The sequence below is a fragment of the Myxocyprinus asiaticus genome, chromosome 6, assembly GCF_019703515.2.
Source record: "Myxocyprinus asiaticus isolate MX2 ecotype Aquarium Trade chromosome 6, UBuf_Myxa_2, whole genome shotgun sequence".
Lineage (NCBI taxonomy): Eukaryota > Metazoa > Chordata > Actinopteri > Cypriniformes > Catostomidae > Myxocyprinus > Myxocyprinus asiaticus.
Window position 1 is genome coordinate 344,134 of NC_059349.1, and position 24,427 is coordinate 368,560.

General features: G+C 38.9%; 1 protein-coding gene across 4 annotated transcripts in view; it reads right to left on the reverse strand.

The window, feature by feature from the left end:
- Positions 1-24,427, reverse strand: part of LOC127442940 (protein SSXT-like) — a 54,313-nt gene that overhangs the window by 15,877 nt on the left and 14,009 nt on the right. For all 4 annotated transcript variants that reach the window (XM_051701349.1, XM_051701350.1, XM_051701348.1 and 1 more), the window contains exons 2-6: positions 12,353-12,429; positions 11,838-11,922; positions 8,703-8,829; positions 6,774-6,998; positions 3,695-3,859 (exon numbers count right to left, since the gene is read on the reverse strand). In XM_051701349.1, coding sequence (XP_051557309.1) covers positions 3,695-3,859; positions 6,774-6,998; positions 8,703-8,829; positions 11,838-11,922; positions 12,353-12,429 — 679 coding nt within the window. The remainder of the gene's footprint in view (positions 1-3,694; positions 3,860-6,773; positions 6,999-8,702; positions 8,830-11,837; positions 11,923-12,352; positions 12,430-24,427) is intronic.

Genomic DNA, 24,427 nt, shown 5'->3' on the forward strand with positions numbered 1-24,427 from the left:
TTGTTCAAGTATCCTCGTATTGTGCTCCTTGAAACAACCACACCATCTTTTTCCAGAGCAGCCTATATTTCTCCTGAGGTTACCTGTGGGTTTTTCTTTGTATCCCAAAAAACTCTTCTAGCAGTTGTGGCTGAAATCTTTGTTGGTCTACCTGACCTTGGCATCAAGAGATCCCTGAATTTTCCACTTTTTAATAAGTGATTGAACAGTACTGACTGGCATTTTCAAGGCTTTGGATATCTTTTACATCCTTTTCCATCTTTATATAGTTCCATTACCTTGTTACACAGGTCTTTTGACAGTTCTTTTCTGCTCCCCATGGCTCAGTATCTAGCCTGCTCAGTGCATCCACGTGAGAGCTAACAAACTCATTGACTATTTATACACAGACACTAATTGCAATTTTAAAAGCCACAGGTGTGGGAAATTAACTTTTAATTGCCATTTAAACCTGTGTGTGTCACCTTGTGTGTCTGTAACAAGGCCAAACTTTCAAGAGTATGTAAACTTTTGATCAGGGCCATTTGGGTGATTTCTGTTATCATTATGATTTAAAAAGGAGCTAAACAACTATGTGATAATAAATGGCTTCATATGATTTGTTTGAACGATCAGTTATATTTTCAAAATTTCTGCCAGGGTATGCAAACCTTTGAGCACAACTGTGTGTATAATATATACACACACACACACATACACACATGCATATACATTATATATACACACATATATATATATATATATATACACACATATATATATATATATATATACACACATATATATATATATATATATATATATATATATATATATATATATATATATATATATATATATATATATATATACTACACACACACACATATATATACATACATGTAGTGCAAATACAAATGTTATATACAGTGCAAGGGAATGTAATGTCAGAAGAGGTAGGATGTGTTGGATAAATATAAAAAGACTAAACTGTGAATTGCACATAATTATTGCTCAATGGGGCAGTTTTAACTGTTCATGAGAAGGATAGCCTGAGGGAAAAAACTGTTCCTGTGCCTGACGGTTCTGGTGCTCAGAGCTCTGAAGCTTCGGCCAGAAGGCAACAGTTCATCTTAGATGAGGCTGATGACAGTGGTGTCATCTGCAAACTTCAGAAGCTTGGCAGAGGGGTCCTTGGCAGTGCAGTCGTTTGTATACATGGAGAAGAGTAGTGGGGAGAGCACACATCCCTGGGGGCACCTGTGCTGATTGTACAGGTGCTGGAAATGAATTTCCCTTGTCTCACTAGCTGCTGCCTGTCCACCAGAAAGCTGGTAATCCACTGACAGATAGATGTGGGAACAGAGAGTTGGTGTAATTTAGTCTGGGATGGTGTTGAAAGCCAAACTGAAGTCCACAAAAAGGATCCTTGCATATGTCCCTGGTCTGTCCAGATGTTGCAGGATACGATGCAATCCCATGCTGACTGCATCCTCCACAGACCTGTTTGCTTGATAAGTAAATTGAAGGGGCTCTAGAAAGGGTCCAGTGATGTCCTTCAGGTGTGCCAACACCAGTCTCTGATGGTGATGACCACAGATGTCAGGGCGACAGGTCTGTAGTCATCAAGTCCTGTGATTTTGGGTTTCTTTGGGACAGGAATTATGACTGAGCATTTGCGACTTAATCATAGAAATCATTCCCTGTCTTAGGTCAGCCAGGATCACTACTTTATTTTAAGAATGTGAAATGTCAGAATAATAGTAGAGAGAATGATTTATTTCAGCTAACTACAAATGTTCGCTTCCGTACATCTGTGACACGCGCTCATGAGAGGGATGACGTAAGCTCGTTGGTAAGGTCACGCGTCACGTGGAGGCAGCAAGCGCATCATTGTTTACAAGAGAAACTTGCACAGACCGCAGACCAAACGCCATTCACAAACCAAAACAATTTCAAAACAATATAAAATAAAAAAATAATAATAAAAACATTTCTGCAGTAAATAACCATCCTTTATTTCGGAGCAATGCCATTGTGTTATCTACTTGTGCTTTTTCTTTAGCAGAAATATAAAGGCTATATGACTGTCAGGAATTCAAGCCACACAAGTTACAGTTAGTGAAACCAAGTATCCTTTGTGTGAGACTTGACAGTGAAGTGGCGTGAAGGTGATTAATTTATGTAGGCAGTGATGAGCGAGTGATTTGAGTGCAGGTGCGGTGAATTAGAAATCGGGTGATGAGGAGCGGAGCGCTGAGGGAGGTGCAGAGCCTGAGAGAGGTGTGACAATGACAAAGTTTTCACACATACCCGAGTTAGCTGGAAAGACAGCACGGGCACAGCTGATTAATTCAGATATCGACCCTTTGTTTCTTTCGATGGTCTGAGATCCTTAGGGGTAAAAGGTTCACTGCAAACACTCCAATATTTGAGAGAATGTAGGGGTGTACTGATATCCAGGTTCAGTGCGATAAGCCAGAGCTTCAAATCGCTCATGATCGTGTATAGGCAATCGATGAAAAGGTCAGGGTTAGGTCTGGCTTTTTTTATGGCAGTTTTGGAGCAGTGGCTTCTTCTTTGCCGGGCAGCCTTTCAGTTTATGTTGATATAGGACTCGTTTTACTGTGGCTATAGATACTTGTTTACCTGTTTCCTCCAGCATCTTCACAAGGTCCTTTGCTGTTGTTCTGGGATTGATTTGCACTTTTTGCACCAAACTACATTCATCTCTAGGAGACAGAATGTGTCTCCTTCCTGAGTGGTATGATGGCTGCGGGGTCCCATGGTGTTTAAACTTGTGTACTATTGTTTGTACAGATGAACGCTGTACCTTCAGGCATTTGGAAATTGCTCCCAAGGATGAACCAGACTTGTGGTGGTTCACAAATTATTTGTCTGAGGTCTTGGCTGATTTCTTTTGATTTTCCCATGATGTCAAACAAAGAGGCACCGAGTTTGAAGGCAGGCCTTAAAATACATCCACAGGTACACCTCCAATTCAGTACACCTCATATCAGAAGCTAACTGGCTAAAGGCTTGACATCATTTTCTGGAATTTTCCAAGCTGCTTAAAGGCACAGTTAACTTAGTGTATGTAAACTTCTGCCCCACTGGAATTGTGATGTAGTCAATTAAAAGTGAATCAATCTGTCTGTAAACAATTGTTGGAAAAATTACTTGTGTCATGCATAAAGTAGATGTCCTAATCGACTTGCCAAAACTACAGTTAGCTAATATTAAATCTGTGGAGTGGTTAAAAAATTAATGACCTAAATGGATGTAAACTTCTGACTTCAACTGTATCTTTAAAATCTTCATAATTTTACAATGATCCCTTGTACTGTGTAAATGTGTTTTCATTCTTCATGATTTCATATGATCTCGTGCTATGTAAATCTGTTTTCTTTTGTTTTAATATCCTGTGCTTTGTAACAGCAGCTTCAACCCCCAAATTCTTCATATTTTAATAATGACCTGTCTTCAGCATAGAAGAAAATCTTTCTACTTATTGTTTATATTGAGCACTGTGGTGCCCTTACACTGGACTGAATTCGTTAGGGTTACAGAGTTTAACTAGCTTCATGGTACAGGCCTGAGAACTGAGTGGAAAAGACCTTATGACTTTCAAACCTAAAGCAGGATAAGAAGAAAATGAAAAAGATAAGAGCAGACATGATGACAGACACAACATCTGCAAACGCTCTTCATGTACCTTGATGTGGTGGTCTGTAGGGCGGCATTGGTCTCTGTCCCATCACATGATTGCCCTGACCCATCATGCCCATGGGGTTCTGCTGACTCTGGTAATGCTGTCCGCCGCCACTCGCAGGGGGCATGTTATACTGTTGAGATGGAGCCTGCTGGTGCATTATAGGCCCTTAAAAAAACAAAAACAAACTCAAAGCAAGCAAATAAACAAGCAACTGGGCTTATCATGAAACCGTGATTTTAGAACCTGTCATTTACACCTTTGAAAAAGGCTCAAGAAATGGGCTGGAAAGCTGTGGAAAGCTGGAAAGAGGGGAAATGTATGGGGCAGGGGCCAAGCACAACAACACAGAGCAGAAAAAAAAAAAAAAATAAGGAAAAAGGAATGCTTTGTAACTACGGAGCCCCTAATGCTTAGTGGCCTTTGATGTTTTGAGATGGTGATGAGAAGTCTCGGGTCTCAATAAAAAAGGTCTTGTTGTATACGCACTCCTGTGACAGGCCAGGACGAGTCCCAGATGCTGCGACAGTTTCAAAACTGCTTGATATCTAGACGTCTTGTCATCATGTGTGCGCACTGTCCCGACGAGCAAAAGACAGACAATGAACCTCAGTCAATGAAATATAGAGAGCGCAAGAGGAGGGCAAGGTATAAGGAAGCAGAAGACAAAAATAATTTATATATAATAAAATGAAACTTCACCCATATCAACCTATAACCTTTGTTTAATCAGTTTTTCTTAAATGTTTCCTTTTGCATACAGCAAAATGGGCACAAGCTGTTTCTTCATGTTTGTTGAAAGAGGAGAGCAGGAAACAAAAAATTATTAGAAAATAAAATAAAAAAAAATCATCCACATCTCTCTACCCGCTGTCTTTATTATTTTTAACCTTAATAAAAAAGAAAATGTTTTGTTTGCAAATCAACTCAAATACGCGTAAAATGGGAGTGAGCCGTTCTGTGTTTGTTGAAAGAGGAGAGCAAGGTATTGAGTAGAGGACTGCAATCTGACCCGGGCCTGACGGGACCCGAAAACCCGACAGGTTTCAGGCTGGGTTCGGTCAGTTTTTCAAGTAGGACTTCGGGTCAGGTTTGTAATTAATGAAAAATTAAACAGGCCTACCGAACTTGTTTCGCGCACACGCTCTCACTCTGTGTCAAATTAAAAAAACTTCAAATTGGGGGGCCTGGGTAGCATGTGTTTCTTCTTTAACTCCACACACGCTATGTCTCCGTGGCAACGCGCTCAACAAGCCACGTGATAAGATGCGCGGGTTGATGGTCTCAGACGCGGAGGCAACAGGGATTCATCCTCTGCCACCCAGATTGAGGCGGATCACTACGCGACCACGAGGACTTAAAAAGTGCACTGGGGATTGGGCATTCCAAATTGGGTGAAAAAAAAAAAAAAAAATAATAATTCAAATTGTCAAAAACGCTTGTCGGTGCAGGTGTCACAAAGATTCAACGTTCTGAACAAGTTCAGTCTGTAAAGAGGGGACTGTTGCATTGTTACATATTCCAGATTGTTCTGCACAAAGCAAAGTTTCAGCGGTAAGGCTATGCTTTTTTTCCCCCTTCTGCTCTAGTGTACTGAGGGGCTGCAGTGCCTTGTTAAAACTGTATGTTTACTGTTTCTATATTGTTACAAATGTTGCTTACCGTACTTTCTAAGAGAAGAAATTATAAAAATAGTGAGCGATTTCAGGTTCGGGCTTATAATCTGACGGTATAGTTTGGGCCGGATAGGGCTGGGCCACACAGTCTCGGGTATGGGTCGGGTTTCATTTTAAGGCCTGTGCTGACCTCTAGTATTGGGTAGCAGGAGACAAAAATAATAAGAAAATAAAAAAACCTCACTAACATCTCCCCTGCTGTTTTAATCATTATCAACTGCTTTTATTATTTTCCTTTGCAAATGGTGCCAATAAAGCACGAAAACGGGCAAGAGTCACCCTTTTATGTTTTTTGACATGTATCAAGAATAAAAAGCACGAGTTTTGTGATTGAATTTCGTTATCTTAATTTTAAGATGCATTTTTGGTGATCCGTTTGAAAAGGGACGATGCTAAGGGAAGCTGAAAAGGCAGGTTTTTTGCCGGTTCTTTGCGGATTTCAAGAGAATAAGCATATGATCGGAAATTTAAAAAAGTGAATGCATGAACATGTACAATAGGGACACAAATGAGCAGCAGGCACACTAGAAGCTCAGTTACAGGTACTGCACTAAAATAACTCTAAACATCATGTTTGGGAATATTAAGAGAAACTGTGCTCTGGTTTTTAGTGATTTCTTTCTCGTCTTTTACATTTTTGCACTTTATTATCATTCAGTAAAACACAGATGTAATGATTGATGCATATTGTCATGAACTCAAAGACTCTCTCCTCGACATCCGAACACAAGTAGTCAAAAAAGATGACCAGGTGTAATGGTGATGTCTCGCTTTGTACATTTGTGATCGGATCTACATTGGAAAACTCATCTTAATGCCAGGTGTACACATGGTCTCATTCGAGGACAGATGGTTGTGTAGTTGATACACTACAGTCCTGAAGTGTTCGCACCAGCACGAGTGACTGAGTTGCAGGAATCCGACTGCAAGTCGTGTAGTGTACGCTTGGCTTAAGAGGACAGGGAGGGGAATTATTTTCTGAAATAGTTTTGTGTTCCCACACAATTTTGATCACACTGTTCTGCTCTCATGTATCAGGTAGCACAGTGAATCTAATGACACAGACATGTCCTCTCTACCAATCACATCTCAGACTGAACAAGTTTATATCACATTTAGTGATATTTTGTTTAAACCATTTTTAAACGGGAAGAAGGAAATGGCTCTGGGGAAAAAAAATGATCACTTTCCTCTTAATATTAAAAATACTCTGCAACAACATTATGTCTAACATGTACATGTGTTAAGATCTCAATATTTTGTTTAAGGGTTTCCTTTAATGGTCTTTTTTGTTTTAGAGAGAGATGTGGGCATTACATTATCCAGAAGGTTTGTATTTTTTTGTGTGGCAAAGGCTCTCAGACTCAATCATGGTAAAACAGACAGTGACAGTAGAGGAAAAGTACCCTGATTGGGCTGCATGTTCATGTTGGGTCGAGGGGCATAACTGCCCATGGGTTGCCCTTGACTCATGTTCATCTGTCCCTGTGACTGCATGCTTTGTGGGGAGGGTGCAGTGTGGTTATACACCCCCATTGAGCCATGGCTGCTTGACGGCATGTTCATGGAGCTGCTGGGAATGCTGGGCGTCTGACTGGGGCCAGGGCCCTGTATGGACATATGGTTAGGACCTACAGAAAGCAGACAGTCATTAGTGCTGCAGTGACCGACAACTTCACGTCATGTATACAGTTGGAGTCAGAAGTTTACATACACTTAGGTTGAAGTAAATAAAACTCATTTTTTAACCACTCCACAGATTTCATTAGCAAACTATAGTTTTGGCAAGTTGTTTAGGACATCTACTTTGTGCATGACATGAGTAATTTTTCCAACAATTGTTTACAGACAGACTGTTTCACTTTTAATTGACTATATCACAATTCCAGTGGGTCAGAAGTTTACATACACTAAGTTAGCTGTGCCTTTAAGCAGCTTGGAAAATTCCAGAAAATGATGTCAATCCTTTAGGCAATTAGCTTCTAATAGGCTAATTGGATTCAATTGGAGGTGTACCTGTGGATGTATTTTAAGGCCTACCTTCAAACTCACTGCCTCTTTGCTTGACATCATGGGAAAATTAAAAGAAATCAGCCAAAAAATTGTGGACCTCCTCAAGTCTGGTTCATCCTTGGGAGCAATTTCCAAATGCCTGAAGGTACCACATTCATCTGTACAAACAATAGTATGCAAGTATAAACACCATTGGACCAAGCAGCCATCATACTGCTCAGGAAGGAGAAGCATTCTGTCTCCTAGAGATGAACTTAGTTTGGTGCGAAAAGTGCAAATCAACCCCAGAACAACAGCAAAGGACCTTGTGAAGATGCTGGAGGAAACAGGTAGACAGTATCTATATCCACAGTAAAACGAGTCCTATTCCTCAGGAAGGAAGAAGCCAAGCTCCAAAACCACCATAAAAAAGCCAGACAACAGTTTGCAAGTGCGCATGGGGACATCTTACTTTTTGGAGAAATGTCCTCTGGTCTGATGAAACAAAAATTGAACTGTTTGGCCATAATGACCATAGTTATGTTTGGAGGAAAAAGGGTGAGGCTTGCAAGCCGAATAACACCATCCCAACCGTGAAGCATGGGGGTGGCAGCATCATGTTGTGGGGGTGCTTTGCTGCAGGAGGGACTGGTGCATTCCACAAAATAGATGGCATCATGAGGAAGGAAAATTATGTGGATATATTGAAGCAACATCAAGACAACAGCCAGGAAGTTAAAGCTCGGTCACAAATGGGTCTTCCAAATGGACAATGACCCCAAGCATACCTCCAAAGTTGTGGCAAAATGGCTTAAGGACAAAGTCAAGTTTTGGAGTGGCCATCACAAAGCCCTGACCTCAATCTGATAGAAAATTTGTGGGCAGAACTGAAAAAGTGTGTGTGAGCAAGGAGGCCAACAAACCTGACTCAGTTACACTAGTTCTGTCTAGAGGAATGGGCCAAAATTCCAGCAACATATTGTGAGAAGCTTGTGGAAGGCTACCCAAAATGTTTGACCCAAGTTAAACAATTTAAAGGTAATGCTACCAAATACTAACTACTAAGTGTATGTAAACTTCTGACACACTGGGAATGTAATAAGAAATAAAAGCTGGAATAAATCAATCTCTTTACTATTATTTTGATATTTCACATTCTTAAAATAGTGATCCTAACTGACCTAAGACAGGGAATGTTTTCTACAATTAAATATCAGGAATTGTGAAAAACTGAGTTTAAGTATATTTGGCTAAGGTGTATTTAAACTTCTGACTTCAACTGTATCTCAGTCAAAATGGAAGTTTTACAGCGAGTGGAGAGGTGAGGTTTGATCTGTCTTTACCAGGTATCTGTCCATTCATCTGGTTCTGCATGTGTGGGGCCGGCGGCCCCTCTGGGGGCATACTGTGACCGTGAGGGGGCTGTGAAGGGGCCCCGCTTTGATTCATGGTAATGTTCTGAGTGGGTGGCTAGAGAAAGACAAGACACTGATTTACTCTCAGGAGAACACAGTGAGTCCAAGAGTTACCTGTACAGTATAATGACTTAAGCATCTTAATTTGAACACTTTCCTTGACAGAATATTGCTTTGACTATGCTGCACTAACTGAAAAACTTTTCTACAGTATTTATGTGAAGTCACATTAGACTCCAAGCATGCAAAATTACTTGGACCCCGCAGAGAAGATCAATAAAAGGATGTCACACTCTAGTAGGACAGGGCTCCAGACTAGTATCTGGGCATGATGGTTATCATGCAGGAAAGCGTTCAAGAGTTATAAGCCAAAATAGCAATTTTTGTATCTCCTGACCTGTAGGGGGCAGTGCACCAAAACGCTGCAGGTAACCCCATGGCCTAATGGTGATGACACATACCAAGTTTTGTCCCAATCCCTCAAAGCGTTGTGGAGATACAGCCTCAAGTTCAATTTTGTGCATTCTTCGTCGAATTTGTTGAAGTGCTATTCGGAAATAGTATGGTTTATCAAAATTCTGTGAATAACTTTTTGTCGTGAGTGCCTCTTGATCAGTGCTTCCCAACATTTTTTCTGCCACGGCACACTTTTTACGACTAAAAAATTCTACGGCACACCTCTATCCCACATAAGCTAACTATCATCAATATTTTCCCTTTTCAAGAACTTGTCCATGTTTTCTGTCTGTCTTAGTAGCGTTTACTTGTAATGTTTGAAATTCGGCTATGCAAAAAACCAAACAAAAAACAAGTCACATAGGTAGGCTACGCTGTATGAGGTCACAGGTGGCAAGAGCGCTAAATGGGTAATGAAAAAACAACAACTTTGCGTCTTTTCTAATTTGTAGATTTGTTCTTGCAATGCCACAACAAATTACAGGGATGCAAACTCATGAGGGGTAAAAAATGTAAGACAATCACTGGTCCACGAAAATTTTTTCTGGGGATATTTTTTTTTAAAGAATAAGCTAAAAGTGAAATCTACCAAGAGATGTTTAGTTTAAGCATTAAAAGAACAAAGCAGATCTATAGTCTTCCTTCAGTCTGAGCTTTTTCATCCAAAACAACAAGACTAATAATAGTGAGTTTCAATAACATCCTTCTCCTTTATTAAAACTTGCATGGCTACAAATCTACTGACTTCAGTATAAGAATTATAAACAAAGCAGATCTACAGTATCATTTTCCTACAGTAGCCTATTTAAACTGCTGAGCATGGCTTTTATCAGAAAAGACCACAATAATAGACAAATAATAATTTTCAGTTTCAATAATGTTCTTTCGTCATTGTAAAGCACATTTCACATGAGTTGAGTTGAGGTGTCAACGCTCCGTTCAACGCCAGCGTCAAGCACCGCATTGCCCTCCACATGACAAGAGTTGCAGAAAGCGTCAAAGAGGGGTGATTTTACGAGTTTGAGGAAAAAAACTTGCAGTTGCTTTGATAGCAGAAAGTAATAAAATGACTCCTTTATGTTTAGGTCTAAAAGTTAAATAACTGGGGTCTCTGATATTCGTAAATAAGGTAATATTTAATTAAAAGAAATTGAGACATTCAATGTCTCTTCACAAATTTGGACAGTTTTTAAAGACATTATTTGTGAAGCAAAAACGTGTGTGTGAAAAACACTTTGGTGTAAAGCGGCGTCACTTCATAGACTTCAATGTATTCTACAGCGCTGACACGAGTCATGTGAAAAACCCTTAACGCGTATAAATATCAGTCACTTTTGAACATTAATCATTGCTCTTCACAATCACAAAAGTGACCGATTATGGTTTCAAAATGGCGAATTTCTCCGAAAGGTGAGGAGTTTGGATCACTGAAATTATATATTTTTTTTCATTCATTTATTTATTGATATTGATATAGTGGAATTTGATAATTTTCCATGGCACACCTGACAATCTTTCAAGGCACATTGGTTGGGAAATACTGCTCTAGATGGTGCAGGCCAATTTTCGTGCAATTCGGACAAACAGTCTAGGAGGAATTCGAAAAAGTAGGTTTTCAAAACATTTAAAAATGGCGGACAGGAAGTTCTCTCGATCATGACATAATTGGTATCATTGTTCTCGGCATGAACCACGGAATCTACCAAGACCAGTCTCATGACAGTAGGCAAAAGAGGTCAATCGCTATTAGCATTTTTAGAAATAGTATTATAATTTTTGACCACAAGGTGGTGCTGTCCTGAAACTTTGAGTCCCTTCAGAGCATGGTGCCAAAGACACATACCGAGTTTCGTAACGATACGTCAAGTCATTTGTAAAATACAGCATTTTATGACTAAATTCAAAATGGCCGACATCCAAAAAGGCCGACATATGAATTTTTCATACCGTTGGACTTGCAATACCCCACTGAAAAATTTTATGATTTTATGACAAACTGTTCAGAAGTTACAAGCAAAAATGTGCTTTTTTCATATCTCATGACCACAAGGTGGCACTGTTCCAAAACGGAGCAGGCACCCTCGAGTCATGGTGCCTATGACAAATAATACGTTTGTAAATTAAAAATCGTCTTGAGCCAAGGCATCAGAGGAAAAAATAATTTCGTTTCTAGGACTCAAAGGTTCAAAAGTTATTAACATAAACGTGAGTGCAAATTTGGGCAGTTGGTGGCGCTACAGGGTTTGAGGTAGAGATGCTAAATTTGCTGTGGTAACAGATCAGACTGTCCTCTATCTGTGTGCCAAATTTCATAACTTTCCCGCAAGCGGTTCTATGGGCTGCCATTAACTCAAGAGCGGAAGAAGAAGAAGAAGAAAACTAACGAAACCAATAGGGGTCTTTTGCCCCTTTGGGGCTTGACCCCTAATAAGAAAACGAACGAAAACAATAGGGGTCTTTTGCCCCTTCGGGGCATGACCCCTAATAAATTACCCTTTCACCATGTATGCATGTCTCAAGTATGACTACACCCTGCTTTATTACCATTGCTCACTTAGCGCACCAGAGCTGAATCCATTGCTGTATGTAATGAGAATAAACACTCACCGCAGGCAGCAGGGACTGCATATTTTGATTCGAGTCTGCTATTGTGGCCAGATACACCAGATTTCTGTGCAGCATCTGCTGGTAGCTGTCAAAATGCAATGACAAAAGCTTTGATCAGGAGTAAAAGAGTGAACATTAAAAGCAACTTTGAATAAATGTTTATCATTCATTTTTACAGCATTTGTAGTAGTTTTCTAGTCAGGGGATGCACAACAAATAGCTAAAAAGACCCTTCTATCCACCTACACAAAATCAAACAAGTGACCGATTTTAGATTCAAAAGTGCAAATTTTACTGGGAGGTAACAATTCGCAACCCTGATTAATAAATTAACAACTCATTCCACATAATGCTTACATTGCAAGGGGCAAAAGAATATTAATACATTCCATGTAATATGTGCAAGTGAAATCTATTTATGCCAACAATGTGGCATGTCTTACAGAAGAGTCACTTGAGAAACGTTCGTTAAAGCAAAGATGTGCATTCTTGACAGATGCCGAGGAAGAACTTACTGTGAACATTCAGCCGTTTTTCCTTTACTTTGAAAGTCCATGATGCACTGAATCAACTGATTGTTTTCATCCAGTAACTGTGGGTAAACAGTAAAAAAGATTGTTTTTTTGTTTTGTTTTTTTACATTTTTATAAACATTATTTATTTTAAAACAAAGATAGTGAACAAAGTCTTTGAAGAAATACAAAGAGTAATATTAATTTGGATAATGCAGAAAAACAGGAATGGGAATTTAAAAACAAATTTTAGAAGAGTACACTAACCCACAAAAAAACGGAGTAATTGATTACTCAAATTAAAATGTACGTTAAAAATAACAAGTATGACACATACGTGAAACTTACGTTTTGTTTTATTAAAAAGCATTAGCAAGAACGGTTTCAAACTAAGGTAAATTCAACAAACAATGCTTTTTTTTTTTTTTGGGAAACAAAAATGAAATGAATAATATGCATTCATAAAAATGTAAGAAAAGAAAAAACAGAAAACTTAGAAACACAGAAACCATTGCTGCCTAGGCATGCAACGATACACAAATTTCACGATACGATACAGAAGCTTCGACACGATTATAAAAAAAGAAAAATGGACCCACAATATGTTTTTGCTTAAACTTATTCAAGGCTTTGACATAAATGTATTTTAAATCTTAAGTGACACAATAGCGTCTGACATTAGCAACATAAAGTAGAGAGATATAATAAAGCAACTTAAACAACGGCAATGCAATTATCGGCAGATTGTTATTAAAAAAAAAAAAAAGTGTGTCTACATTCAAGTCATTTTAATTTGAATAGCACTTTTCATTAAGCACATCATTTCAAAGCAGCTTTCGCCTATGTAGACTAGTTGCTCTGTTTTCCTGTGAGCACTCAGCGCCGCCTCTCCGGTTTCGAAGCTTTCAATGTTGCATTGCTTGGTTGTAATCACATTTGTGCATTTATTTATGTATCGTACGATACATATGTCAAATCGAGAGGGTCATATCGTACGATACAATACAAAAATATATTTTATTTCACCCCTAATGCTGATGGCATTAGGTAGGGTTTTTCCTGGGTCAAAAATGGTCTTTGGTGGTGGCTGACGTACATGCTCATCCACACGCACGAAGTTGGTTTATTACATAATTGCAATGCATTAATATTTAAAGTAATTGACCCGTCACTAACCCTCGCCTTCAAAGCGTTTGTGACTAATCCTGTCTGAGGAACTGTTGCAGGGCCACCATTACTCTGACACGTGTTTGCTATTTTCCAATGAGAGCCTACATGAGTGGTGTGTGTTTGAATAGTTTTAAGAAGGATTTTTATCAAATTGATCCAAACAATTTAAAACATGATGTTGCCGGGTCACTTGTAATAGTGACACGAAGTACCCAGAGAGGATACACACAGTGTTTTTCTTTCTTTCAAAAAAAATAGCATACTATGGATTAAACTGTCAGTCCTAATTCCCAAACGAACCTGAATAACATCAGCAAGGACACTTGCATTTGCTCCAAGGTAAATTTAAAAAAAGCTAATAATCGTTAATTAATTTATGTATTGATTCATGTAATAGTAAAAGCTATAGTAAATAAGCAGTTCAAAGCATCAAAATGAGTATGAGATGTTATAAGCAGTTCTGTTCACTTACATTAATGTTATCAGGTGTGTAATCGCTATCAAATGAAGCTTTTCTCTTTTCAAGTGACTTGTGACAATCATTTTTCTTAATTCTGATTCACAGTCTCCAATCAAATTACTCTTTAATTTAATGATTTCAGTTATAAAAAATAAATAAAAAAAAAACGTCAGATAAATATGCCTTACAATGTCCAGCCCACTTAAGAATATTACCCATTCCATTTATGAGAATATTTCTTTTTTTTTTTTACACTTCAATGTGCTATAGGAAATCAAGCTAGACTAACTTTTTTCTATAGGGCTAGTTATAATATATTCTGACTATACATTAATATAGCACATTTAGAATGTTTGTTCCTACTTCTAACAAATATTCATTCTTTTCATCAGAATCTAATGATCAATGTCGTCTCTATGAATACCTGAAGGCAAACATGACCACTTTGTTTTCTAATTTCAAAACTTGTTACATATTTGACATACATCATCAGAACATACACTCACCAATCACTTTATTAGGAACACCTGTACACCTACTTATTCCTGTGATTATGTACTCAAACACTACTGCCTGTTTAGATAATCCCATGAATAAGTAGGTGTAAAAGTGTTCCTAATAAAGTGGTCCAATGGTGAGTGTATATTACACAGCAGGACAAATCTGTCCATAATTCTTGGAGGTTTACAGCCCAGATTTTACAGCCCTTTATTCTACATTCTACTTTTATGTTTATCATAGTTTTATAATGTCATAATCACAGGTAAAACCACAGATTATTTTGGTAATGAGTAAAATAATATAATATACATAACATTTAGAATTAAGTCTCATAAATGAAGGTCTGCTACAATTTTGGTATGGATGATGATATGTTGTAAACCCTTTATTTTGGCACATGGCAGTGTTGTAGCTGTTTTCCTCGTAAGTGGAGTTTATAATATCAAAGTTGTCTAGCTGTTTTACTTCCTCCATAGTATTTTAAAGTAAAAAAAAATACAAATTTTTTTTACAGAATTCAACATAATTCAATTGGTCACTTATGTTTTGTGGCCTGCAACATCGAGAGAATCCCTATTCAGAGATTTAACACACATACCACTTCACAGTTTTTTTCCACCATAAAAGCAGATCCTCGTACACTGGTTTACATGACTTCAAGAACCGAATATCAATAGAGTAGAATTCAATAAGAATCAAAATATAAGTATTGCTAGTGCTTTTCATGTTCTTAATTGGTTTTTATTTTATTTTTTTATGTATCTTGTATTTTCTTTAAAATGTATATGTAAAGCACTCTGAATTGCCATTGTGTATCAATTTGCTATATAAATAAACTTCCCTTGCCTACACTAGACGCCATCATATCTTTTCTCATCCAACACCATGACAACTCACATCCACAACGTCCCCCCGGTGTACTCAACTGTAACTGCGTGATTTGGTGGACTCAAGATGACGCCGAGTATGGCTGCTGCGTTGCGAGCTCCGACGCAACATTGTAGTTTTTTGTTTGTTTTGTTTACAATTCTTATGTTTTTTGTCTTGGATGTTGTCTGCCTTATTGTCTACGACAGACAAACACTTTTGGACATTGGTTCTGCAATTACACACCGTAAACCGGACTTCGAATTCCTCAATGCCGACCCGCTGTTTACAAACAGGCCAGCGTAGCCCTTTGACTGGGCAGCCCGGCCGCGGAAACGCAAAAGGAAAAGGTGAAACAGAGCCGGCTTTACGCTGATAGCGTAACATGTTTCATCAGAAAGTGCGTAGAGGACGTTGTTCCGACCAAAACGATACGGATCTACCCGAACCAGAAACCCTGGATTAATAGCGATGTTCACGCGGCACTTCATGCGCAGACCTCCGCTTTTAATTCCGGGAACGCTCCGGAGCATAAACAAGCCAGTTATCAGAACAGCAAAACGTCAGTACAAGAACAAGATTGAAGGACAGTTCAACACCACCAACTCTAGAAGCGTGTGGTAGGGAATCATCATCATCACGGACTTTAAGTTTCCCAGCCTTTTACATGACATTTCCTCGAATGCCACCACCCTCCCCATCTCTGTGCACCACTCTTGAAATGAAGGTGCTCCAGCCGACTTTCATCCCCTAAGAACAATCTGTCTGCCGATCATAACACTGGCTAGGACCCAAATTTTTATGCATTTATCCACATTATTAATGACCACCCCATCGCCTAAAATACAGAAGTTTGAATGCCCAATACGTCACAAATAAAACTCTGAACACTCAACCAAAATTCTTGGATCCTAATACACCATCAAAAAACATGGGTTGTGTCCCAATCTTCTGATTGGCATCACCAGCAGTTGGGTGTGTCTTTCAGACCAAGCCTATACAATTTAGAGAGGGTCCAATAGAATCGATGTAAAATCTTAAAATGCAGAAGATGCACCCTTGCATCTCTAGATGTAGATTTGACGTTTTTTTAGAATCCTAGCCCAAACTCCCTCCTCCAATACCAAGTTTAAATCTTTCTCCCATAATCTCTTGAGAGAAGTTGAAGCTCCGTCCCCCAGACTCTGAATTAACAGGGAGTAATACACTGATGCCTCGTGACCTTTTCTAAAAGCAGTAATCACCACTCCCAGAGTATCTGCCACTTTAGGGGGGTGTATGCTACTCCCAAAAATAGTACAGAGCAGGTGGCGTAGCTGTAAATACCTAAAGAACTAAGATCTGGGAATCTAAAATGTTGAACCACATTTTCAAAGATTCTCAATGTTCCACTCTCATATAGGTCACCGATCATATTAACCTCCCTCTCAATCCACTCTGTCCAGCAGAAAAGGGACTTATTAATACATAATTTTGGATTCAGCCATATGCTCGTGGCTACATTTAAATAAATGTCCAAATTAAACACTCTGGACACTTCTGTCCATACCGAGTGCAAATGCGAGATAACGGGGTATAACTTAACTTCTCCGATTAGCCTGATAGAAAAGCTTTGCAGTGGCGAAATAGGAGCAAGAAATTCCTGTTCAATACAAAACCAGGGAGGGGGCTCTATCAGGTGGAAGCGACCAATGAGCCAAATATGTCTGAGACCGAATGCATAATAATAAAACAAAATCTTGGGTAGACCGAGCCCACCTTTGTCAATCAGCCTATGCAATTTAATGAAATGTAATCTGCAACGCTTACCATTCCAAATGGACTTCACTATGCTATCAAGTTGTTTGAAATAAGAGAGGGGGACATCTATAGGGAGAGATTGTAGCAGGTGGTTGAATTTTGGAATACAATTCATTTTAATAACATTAACCTTCCCAATCAAAGATAAATGTAATGAAGCCCACATCGCTCGAAAACCTTTTTATTAAAGGGTCAAAATTAACTAACTAAATCACACTAATCATACTTAATGCCCTGTTTGGGCCACTGGAAGGCACCCGGTTGAAAAGCTGTTTCCAGGCAGTATACTGTCAGAGCCAAAGCTTCGAATTTAGACCAATTAACTCTGTATCCTGAGAACTTAGAAAAGGAATTAATAATTCTGTGGAGGCAAGGCATAGATCTAGTGGGGTCGGACACGAATAATAAAATATCATCTGCGTAACGCAAAAGCTTATGCGCTACACCTCCCGCCATCACCCCTGGAAAATCATCCTCCTTTCTTATCATGGCGGCTAATGGTTCCAGGGCAAGACAGAACAATAATGGGGAAAGAGGGCAAACTGCCAGGTGCCCCTATCCAGAGTAAAATAATCTGAAATTAATCCATTTGTTTGTACTGCAGCTACCGGGTGTCTATAAAGTAATTTAATCCATCCAATAAAAGTATTCCCGAACCTGTTTATTTCCAAAATCTTAAAAAGATAATTCCATTCTACCATATCAAATGCCTTTTTGGCATCAAGTGAGATGGCAGCGACCGGAGTCTGATAATTCACCACTGACCACATGATATTAATGAAACACCTAATGTTATCAGAAGAGCTACGGCCCCGAATAAACCCCACCTGATCTATATGTATAAGAGATGTCATAATCAGTTAGCCGAAATGTTTGACAATATTTTAACATCTAGCTGGATCAGGGAAATTGGACAGTAACTCTTTCACTTGCTGGGATCTTTGTCCTTTTTAAGAATCAGACTGATCCGGGCTTGTGTCATGGTTGGCGGAAGCTTTCCATTCTTTAATGATTCTGTATAAACCTAGCAAAAGTGGAGCCAATTCTGTAGCATAAGATCTAAAAAATTCAGCAGCAAAGCCATCTTGCCCTGGAGCCTTGCCTGTAGGCAGGGCCTTAATTACCTCGTCAAGCTCCTCCAAGTTTATCTCAGAATCAAGATAATTTTTTTTACTCAGTCATCAATTAAGGGAGTTCTAGAGGTTCCACAAAGTTTCTAATATCTTCATCAGTAGATGAAGACGTGGAACTATAAAGATCAAGATAGAAGCATTATTAATATCAGTGGCCGAGGTAAATATTTCACCTCCAGCAGATTTCACTGAGGGAATGGTAGAATAAGACTCTCTCTGTTTTATATATCTAGCCAGAAGCTTCCCTACTTTTTCCCCGACTAAAAATATCTTACCCCGAATAGCCAAAACTCCACCTTCCGCGAAAAGAGTATTATATCTGTATTTCAATCGGGTCAATTCTCTGAGGCCATTAGACAACGTTCGATGCTTCAGCTCTGCCTCGGCACTTTTAATATTCCCTTCCAATTCCACGAGTTCTTGTGCTTTGGATTTGTTGGTGAATGAGGCATACTGTATAATCCGGCCCCTAAGAACCGCCTTAAGTGCCTCCCAAGCCATGCCCACAGAGGATACGGAGGACCAGTTAGTCTCCATATAGACACTCAGCCTTTAGGATTTTGCAAAGAGGGATACATTAAAGCACCAACTATATTATTTCCTTTTCTTCATATGTGGCAACACCTCTAAACAAACCAGGGCATGATCTGAGACTAAAAGAGCAATCAATGACAGATGAAATGAGGGACTTGGATATATAAAAAAAAAAAACAATCTATTCTAGAGTAAATCTTATGGACTGATGAAAAAACAAATTATAGTCCCTAACAAATGGGTTCAAAAGTCTCCAAATATCAATAAGACCAAGATTTTTTACACATCCTGTGAAGCGTCAATGTTGCTCTAGGGGGCTTGCACACTTTTGCTTCACTATGATCAAGGACTGAGTCCATCAAAAGATTAAAGTCTCCTCCCAATATATCATAAGGGGTGCCAGCGGCTTGCAACATCCCTTCAAGATCTATAAAAAAGCCCTGATCAAAGTTAGGTGCATTAATATTAGCCAAAATAAGATATTGTCCCTGAATTTCAGCTAAAACAATAATGACTCTTCCTAATTTATCTTTACTCTGTTTGAGACATTTGAATTGCAGATGTTTACTTATCAGTGTAATGACTCCCCTGCTCTTACTTGAGCCAGCACTATTAAAAAAAAAATAAAAAAATAAATAAATAAAACAAATGCCCACCCCATATCTTTCCAAATGTTTCACATTCCTCCGGAGAAAGGTGCGTTTCTTGAAGAAACACTATATCATATTTCTTACACTTAAGAGAAATAACCTTCCTTCTTTTTATGGGGTGCCCCAACTCATTCAGATTCCATGTGGAGAGAGACAATCCAGCTATATTAACATTTTACATTTTGACATAAGAAAAAATAAATCGTGTCAAAGACAAGATTATAAAGACCACATTCCAACGTTAGTGCAACAATCAAACATCCCCTAGAAAAAAGAAAAGTAAAGAGAAAAATGTGCGCATTAACCCCACGCACAACAGCAGCAACTGGCATCCATCCTTCCAAACTCAAACAGTCCATGTACACCTACGAGAGCCCCCGCGACAACCTTACTTTCGGATTGCTCAAGTCCGGTGCCTCTATAAACATTTTGTGAGACAGAATTACATAGCAAAAGATAATCTATAAAACACACTCCAGCACAATAGGCAGAATAATCACAAAGAGCATGTAGCTTTATCCATAAAACTGTCTTGAAGGTGTGTTGCTCTACAAAATAAACTCCAGTCGCTATGCGGAACCAGCACAAAAAAAAAAAAAAAAATGTGCAGGTCCCTCAAACTGTCAAGCGGATGTTCAGTGAGCCAGTCCACTTGGCTGCAACATGAGTGCAAGCAAATTACTTACTTCAATGAATCCACCAGAAATACTCCACAAAATAAACTCCAGCCGATAGGCGGAATAAGCACAAAGAGCATGTAGATTCAACCACAAAACCATCCCGAAGGCGTGTTGCTCTACAAAATAAACTCCTGCCGCTAGGCGGAACCAGCATAAAGAGCACGCAGAATCTTCAAACAGTCAAGTGAATGTTCAGTGAGACGGTCCACTCGGCTGCAATGCGAGTACACCAAGATGACTTACTCCACTGACTTTATGAAGGACATCGCTTGCTGTGGGCATGTGAATGATTTATGGCCATCCTTAGCATCTGTTCTCAATTTGGCCGGGAATATCAATGCAAAAATGACCTTCCGTTGATGTAAAAGTTTCTTGCATTCCTTGAATCGATCACGTTTCTCTCGTCGAGTTCGCAAAGTCTGGGAACATGAAAATGCTGTGGTTCTTCCAAGAAAGCCTTCCTTTACTCTTTGCCTGACTTAACACAAGATCTTTATCAGATGATCTCAGAAATTGGCAAGAATTGATCGGGGCCTCTCTCCTTCCAGCTTATGGCCTGCTATGTCGATCAGACTCGGAAAGAGCCCATACAGGAATTCCACCATATCCTGTCCCTCCGGGACTCCCACGATACGGACGTTATTCCACCGGCTACAGTTTTCCATGTCCTCCAACTTCTCCCAGACTTGCTCCAAATCCACCTTGGTCACTAGTGGATTTGCAGATAATTCCCTCTCCGATGACTCCAGATAAATGATCCGTTGACATCCCCCACTCTTGTAACCACATCAGTAAATTTCGCCTCCATGGCAGTGATCGATCGACATATCACAGCAAGATCCTCCAAGTCAGCAATGACCTCTGTTAGCCTTCCCGACATTTCCCACATCTCTAGGACTAAATCAACTCCCAGGCTCAGGGCCTGCTCAGGGGTGTCAGCCTGAGCACGTAAGTGTCTTTTAATGTCTCCAGAGCCTGAGGATTTTGAATTCTTGAACATATTGTCCTCCTAGAACAGTTATGGAACAGAGTGTATCGAATCTCACCGGTTTATGTCATAAAAGGTATTAAAACTAGCAAAGTGCGCAGAGCTCACCGATTACACATCCGATCCTCGCATGGCGTCACGTGACTCCCCAACAAAATTACATTTTAAATTTGTATTCAATTAATACAATGAGACCTTCAGTGTTCCTCTTGTAAAACTTGCTTCAACTTGTAAAGGAATTATTAACAGTGCCTTAAGCATTTTAGCAACAGTAGCAATTAAATGTACAAAATTATAATATTAAAATTACCTTTAATGTTTTTATGCAAATGAAAGTACTTAAATATGACACTTTACTGTGTGATTATTAGATCTACATCAATACTGATTTGATGCAGTAAGAATGACTGAATGCCTATAACAGACATCATGCAGCTTACATACATTTAAACATCGAACAAATCTAACATTTTTAAGAATTTGTCCCATCTGCTTATACATTAACGGCTGTATTTGTTTTAATATCTCATCAAGACAGTGCAGATTTAATCCCGTCTGTTTACACTGGTAATTCATTAAAAGCTGTATCTACATTAATATCACCTAAAGAGGGGTATTTTGATTAAAAACGGTGCAGAGTCTCGTGCAGGAATGCTGCATTCATCACAAGATGCAAGTGCATAGGCAGACACTTGCATGTGAGCGTTTGAAAGCAGCCGGCTGTAATCAAACAGCGCATGGGTAGCGAATTTAGTCAGATCTTGGTAATGCCAGTATTTTTGTAGCATCTGTGGCATTTAAAATATTGAACTGAGCAGAGATTCCAACACACTCCTAGCTAATCGTGGCTGCACCCAGAAGTTTGTAAAGCACTGTGCTGGACAAACGTCTTTGGCCATTGCGTTTTAGTTTATTCAGCGTCTTGTGCAGAAGCGCTGTGTTTTGTAGATGCCATATACATTTTATCAACATTTAAAAACACGTCAAAGTGAATTTCAAATTAAAATTTGACCGCCTTACAACTGCATGCCACTGGAATGTTAATATACATTGCAGAATCGTTGTCATTTAGAAATGAGATCACGTGGGTGTCCGAATCGAGATCGCAATCTTTTAATGATTAATAGTGCAGCTCTAATGAAAAGTAACTTTGTTAAACCCCAGTTATACACGTGGCTGGAAATCATAAGCTGCTCAGTATCCAAAATGTAAGAATACATTTAACAATTAGGCAATGTTTCAAAATGTAAACATTAATTCAACATTCTTACGGAGTTTGATATGAAAAGAAGCAAAATCACTATGGCTATTATAATTTTCAGAGCTGTTCATTTAAAACAGTCTACTTCGTATCATCTTCATAACACATCTTACAAATTTCTAGACTGTACAGGCATTTTGTTTCTGTGCTTTGTCCATCAGACAGTCTTGGCCTTGTGTGGGTTGTCTAATTTCATGTTTATATCCGCATTCTTAATTTATAGATTACTAGATCTTTGATCCTACACATGGGCCAAAAGTTAACAGCACGACAAAAGGGGTGACCAAAAACCCAAAATCCTCTGCTCAACTGAACTCGTGACTAAAATTTTTTTTTTTAAATGGCAGGATAGCAGAGGTTAATTCACACGACGGTGTAACTTATATCAAAAGCGGTCTCAGATTCTTAAAATGTAGACTAAAACAAAAGGAAATAATTATTTTAACTGAATTTAATCAAAATACTTAACTGTATTGACAATTAACTGTCTTAGTAACTCTAAATTATGTTAAATAAACAGGAGACATTAGGATTAGCTCTCAAATATTATGCTGCAGGGCTAACATTAGCAAACAAATAACAAATTTGATCAGCCATCTTTCAGTTATTTTTCTGGATTTGTGCATTCCCACATGACCACGCCGGTAATAACAAATTTCAGCATTTTTTGCCTTCTATAAAACACCCGATAAAATTATCCCAGGTTAAGTTTAAAATTTTGTGAATCTGGGCCCGTATTCACAAAGATTTTTATCTTACCACTAGGAGTTCTCCAAAGAGTTCCTAGCTAGGAGTTTTTGCTTAAAACCTATTCACAAAACTGCTAAGAGCACGTTTTAATAAGGGAATCTTAAGATGAGTAAGACAGAGTTGACCTCGTTGATATGGATGATGTCACGTTTAAGCACGCTCTTTTAAATTGCCCTCAGTGACTGGCAGACAGGGAACTGCTTTTTTCAGCCATAACAGACGATATATACACTGGCGGCCAAAAGTTTGGCATTCAACTGATCACAAAGTATCACAAAGTACATTACTGATGTAAAAAACAGCACCATCACTATTTGAAAACAGTAATTTTTGATCAAAACTAGACAGGCCCCATTTCCTGGAGTAATCATGCTAAATTGCTAATTTGGTACTAGAAAATCACTTGCCATTATATCAAACACTGCTGAAAGCTATTTGGTTCGTTAAATGAAGCTTAACATTGTCTTTGTATTTGTGTTTGAGTTGCCTCAGTATGCAATAGACTGGCATGTCTTAAGGTCAATATTAGGTCAAAACTGACAAAAAATAAAAATAAAACAGCTCTCTCTAGAAACTCATCAGTCAATCATTGTTTCGAAGAATGAAGGCTATACAATGCTTGAAAATGCCAATAAACTTAGGATTTCAAATAAAGGTGTACACTACAGTGCCCGACAAGACAGCCACATCTATGGCAAGTGCTACAGGAAGCATGGGGTGAAAAGTCACTTGAGTATCTTGGACAAACTGACAGCTAGAATGCCAAGGATCTGCAAAGCTGTCACTGCTGCATGTGGAGGATTTTTTTATAAGAACTCTTGGAAGTAGTTTCAAAATCAAAATCAAATCAAATCCCTTTATTGTCACTCAACCACATACACAAGTGCAACAGTTGGTGAAAGTCTTGGGTGCGGTTCCAAGCAACATAGCAGTATGACAATTACATTAAACATCTGATTTACACATGAACCATTTTACACATCTGTTACACAACACAATATACACCTATACAATATGCAGTATACACAAAATAAGAAGACTGTATACAATAAAAATACACTGCCCTGCAGAGCTCCAGTGTTGAGGTTCAGTGATGAGATGTTGCTGCCCATTCTAACCACCAGGTGTCTGCTTGTCCAGGATCCAGCTGCACAGCGAGCTATTTAAGCCCACAGCTTCTCATCAAGCTTGGAGGGCACTATGGTGTTGAATGCTGACCTGTAGTCTAAAAAACGGCATTCTCATATGCGTGTTCCTTTTTCCAGGTGGGAGAGAGCAGTGTGT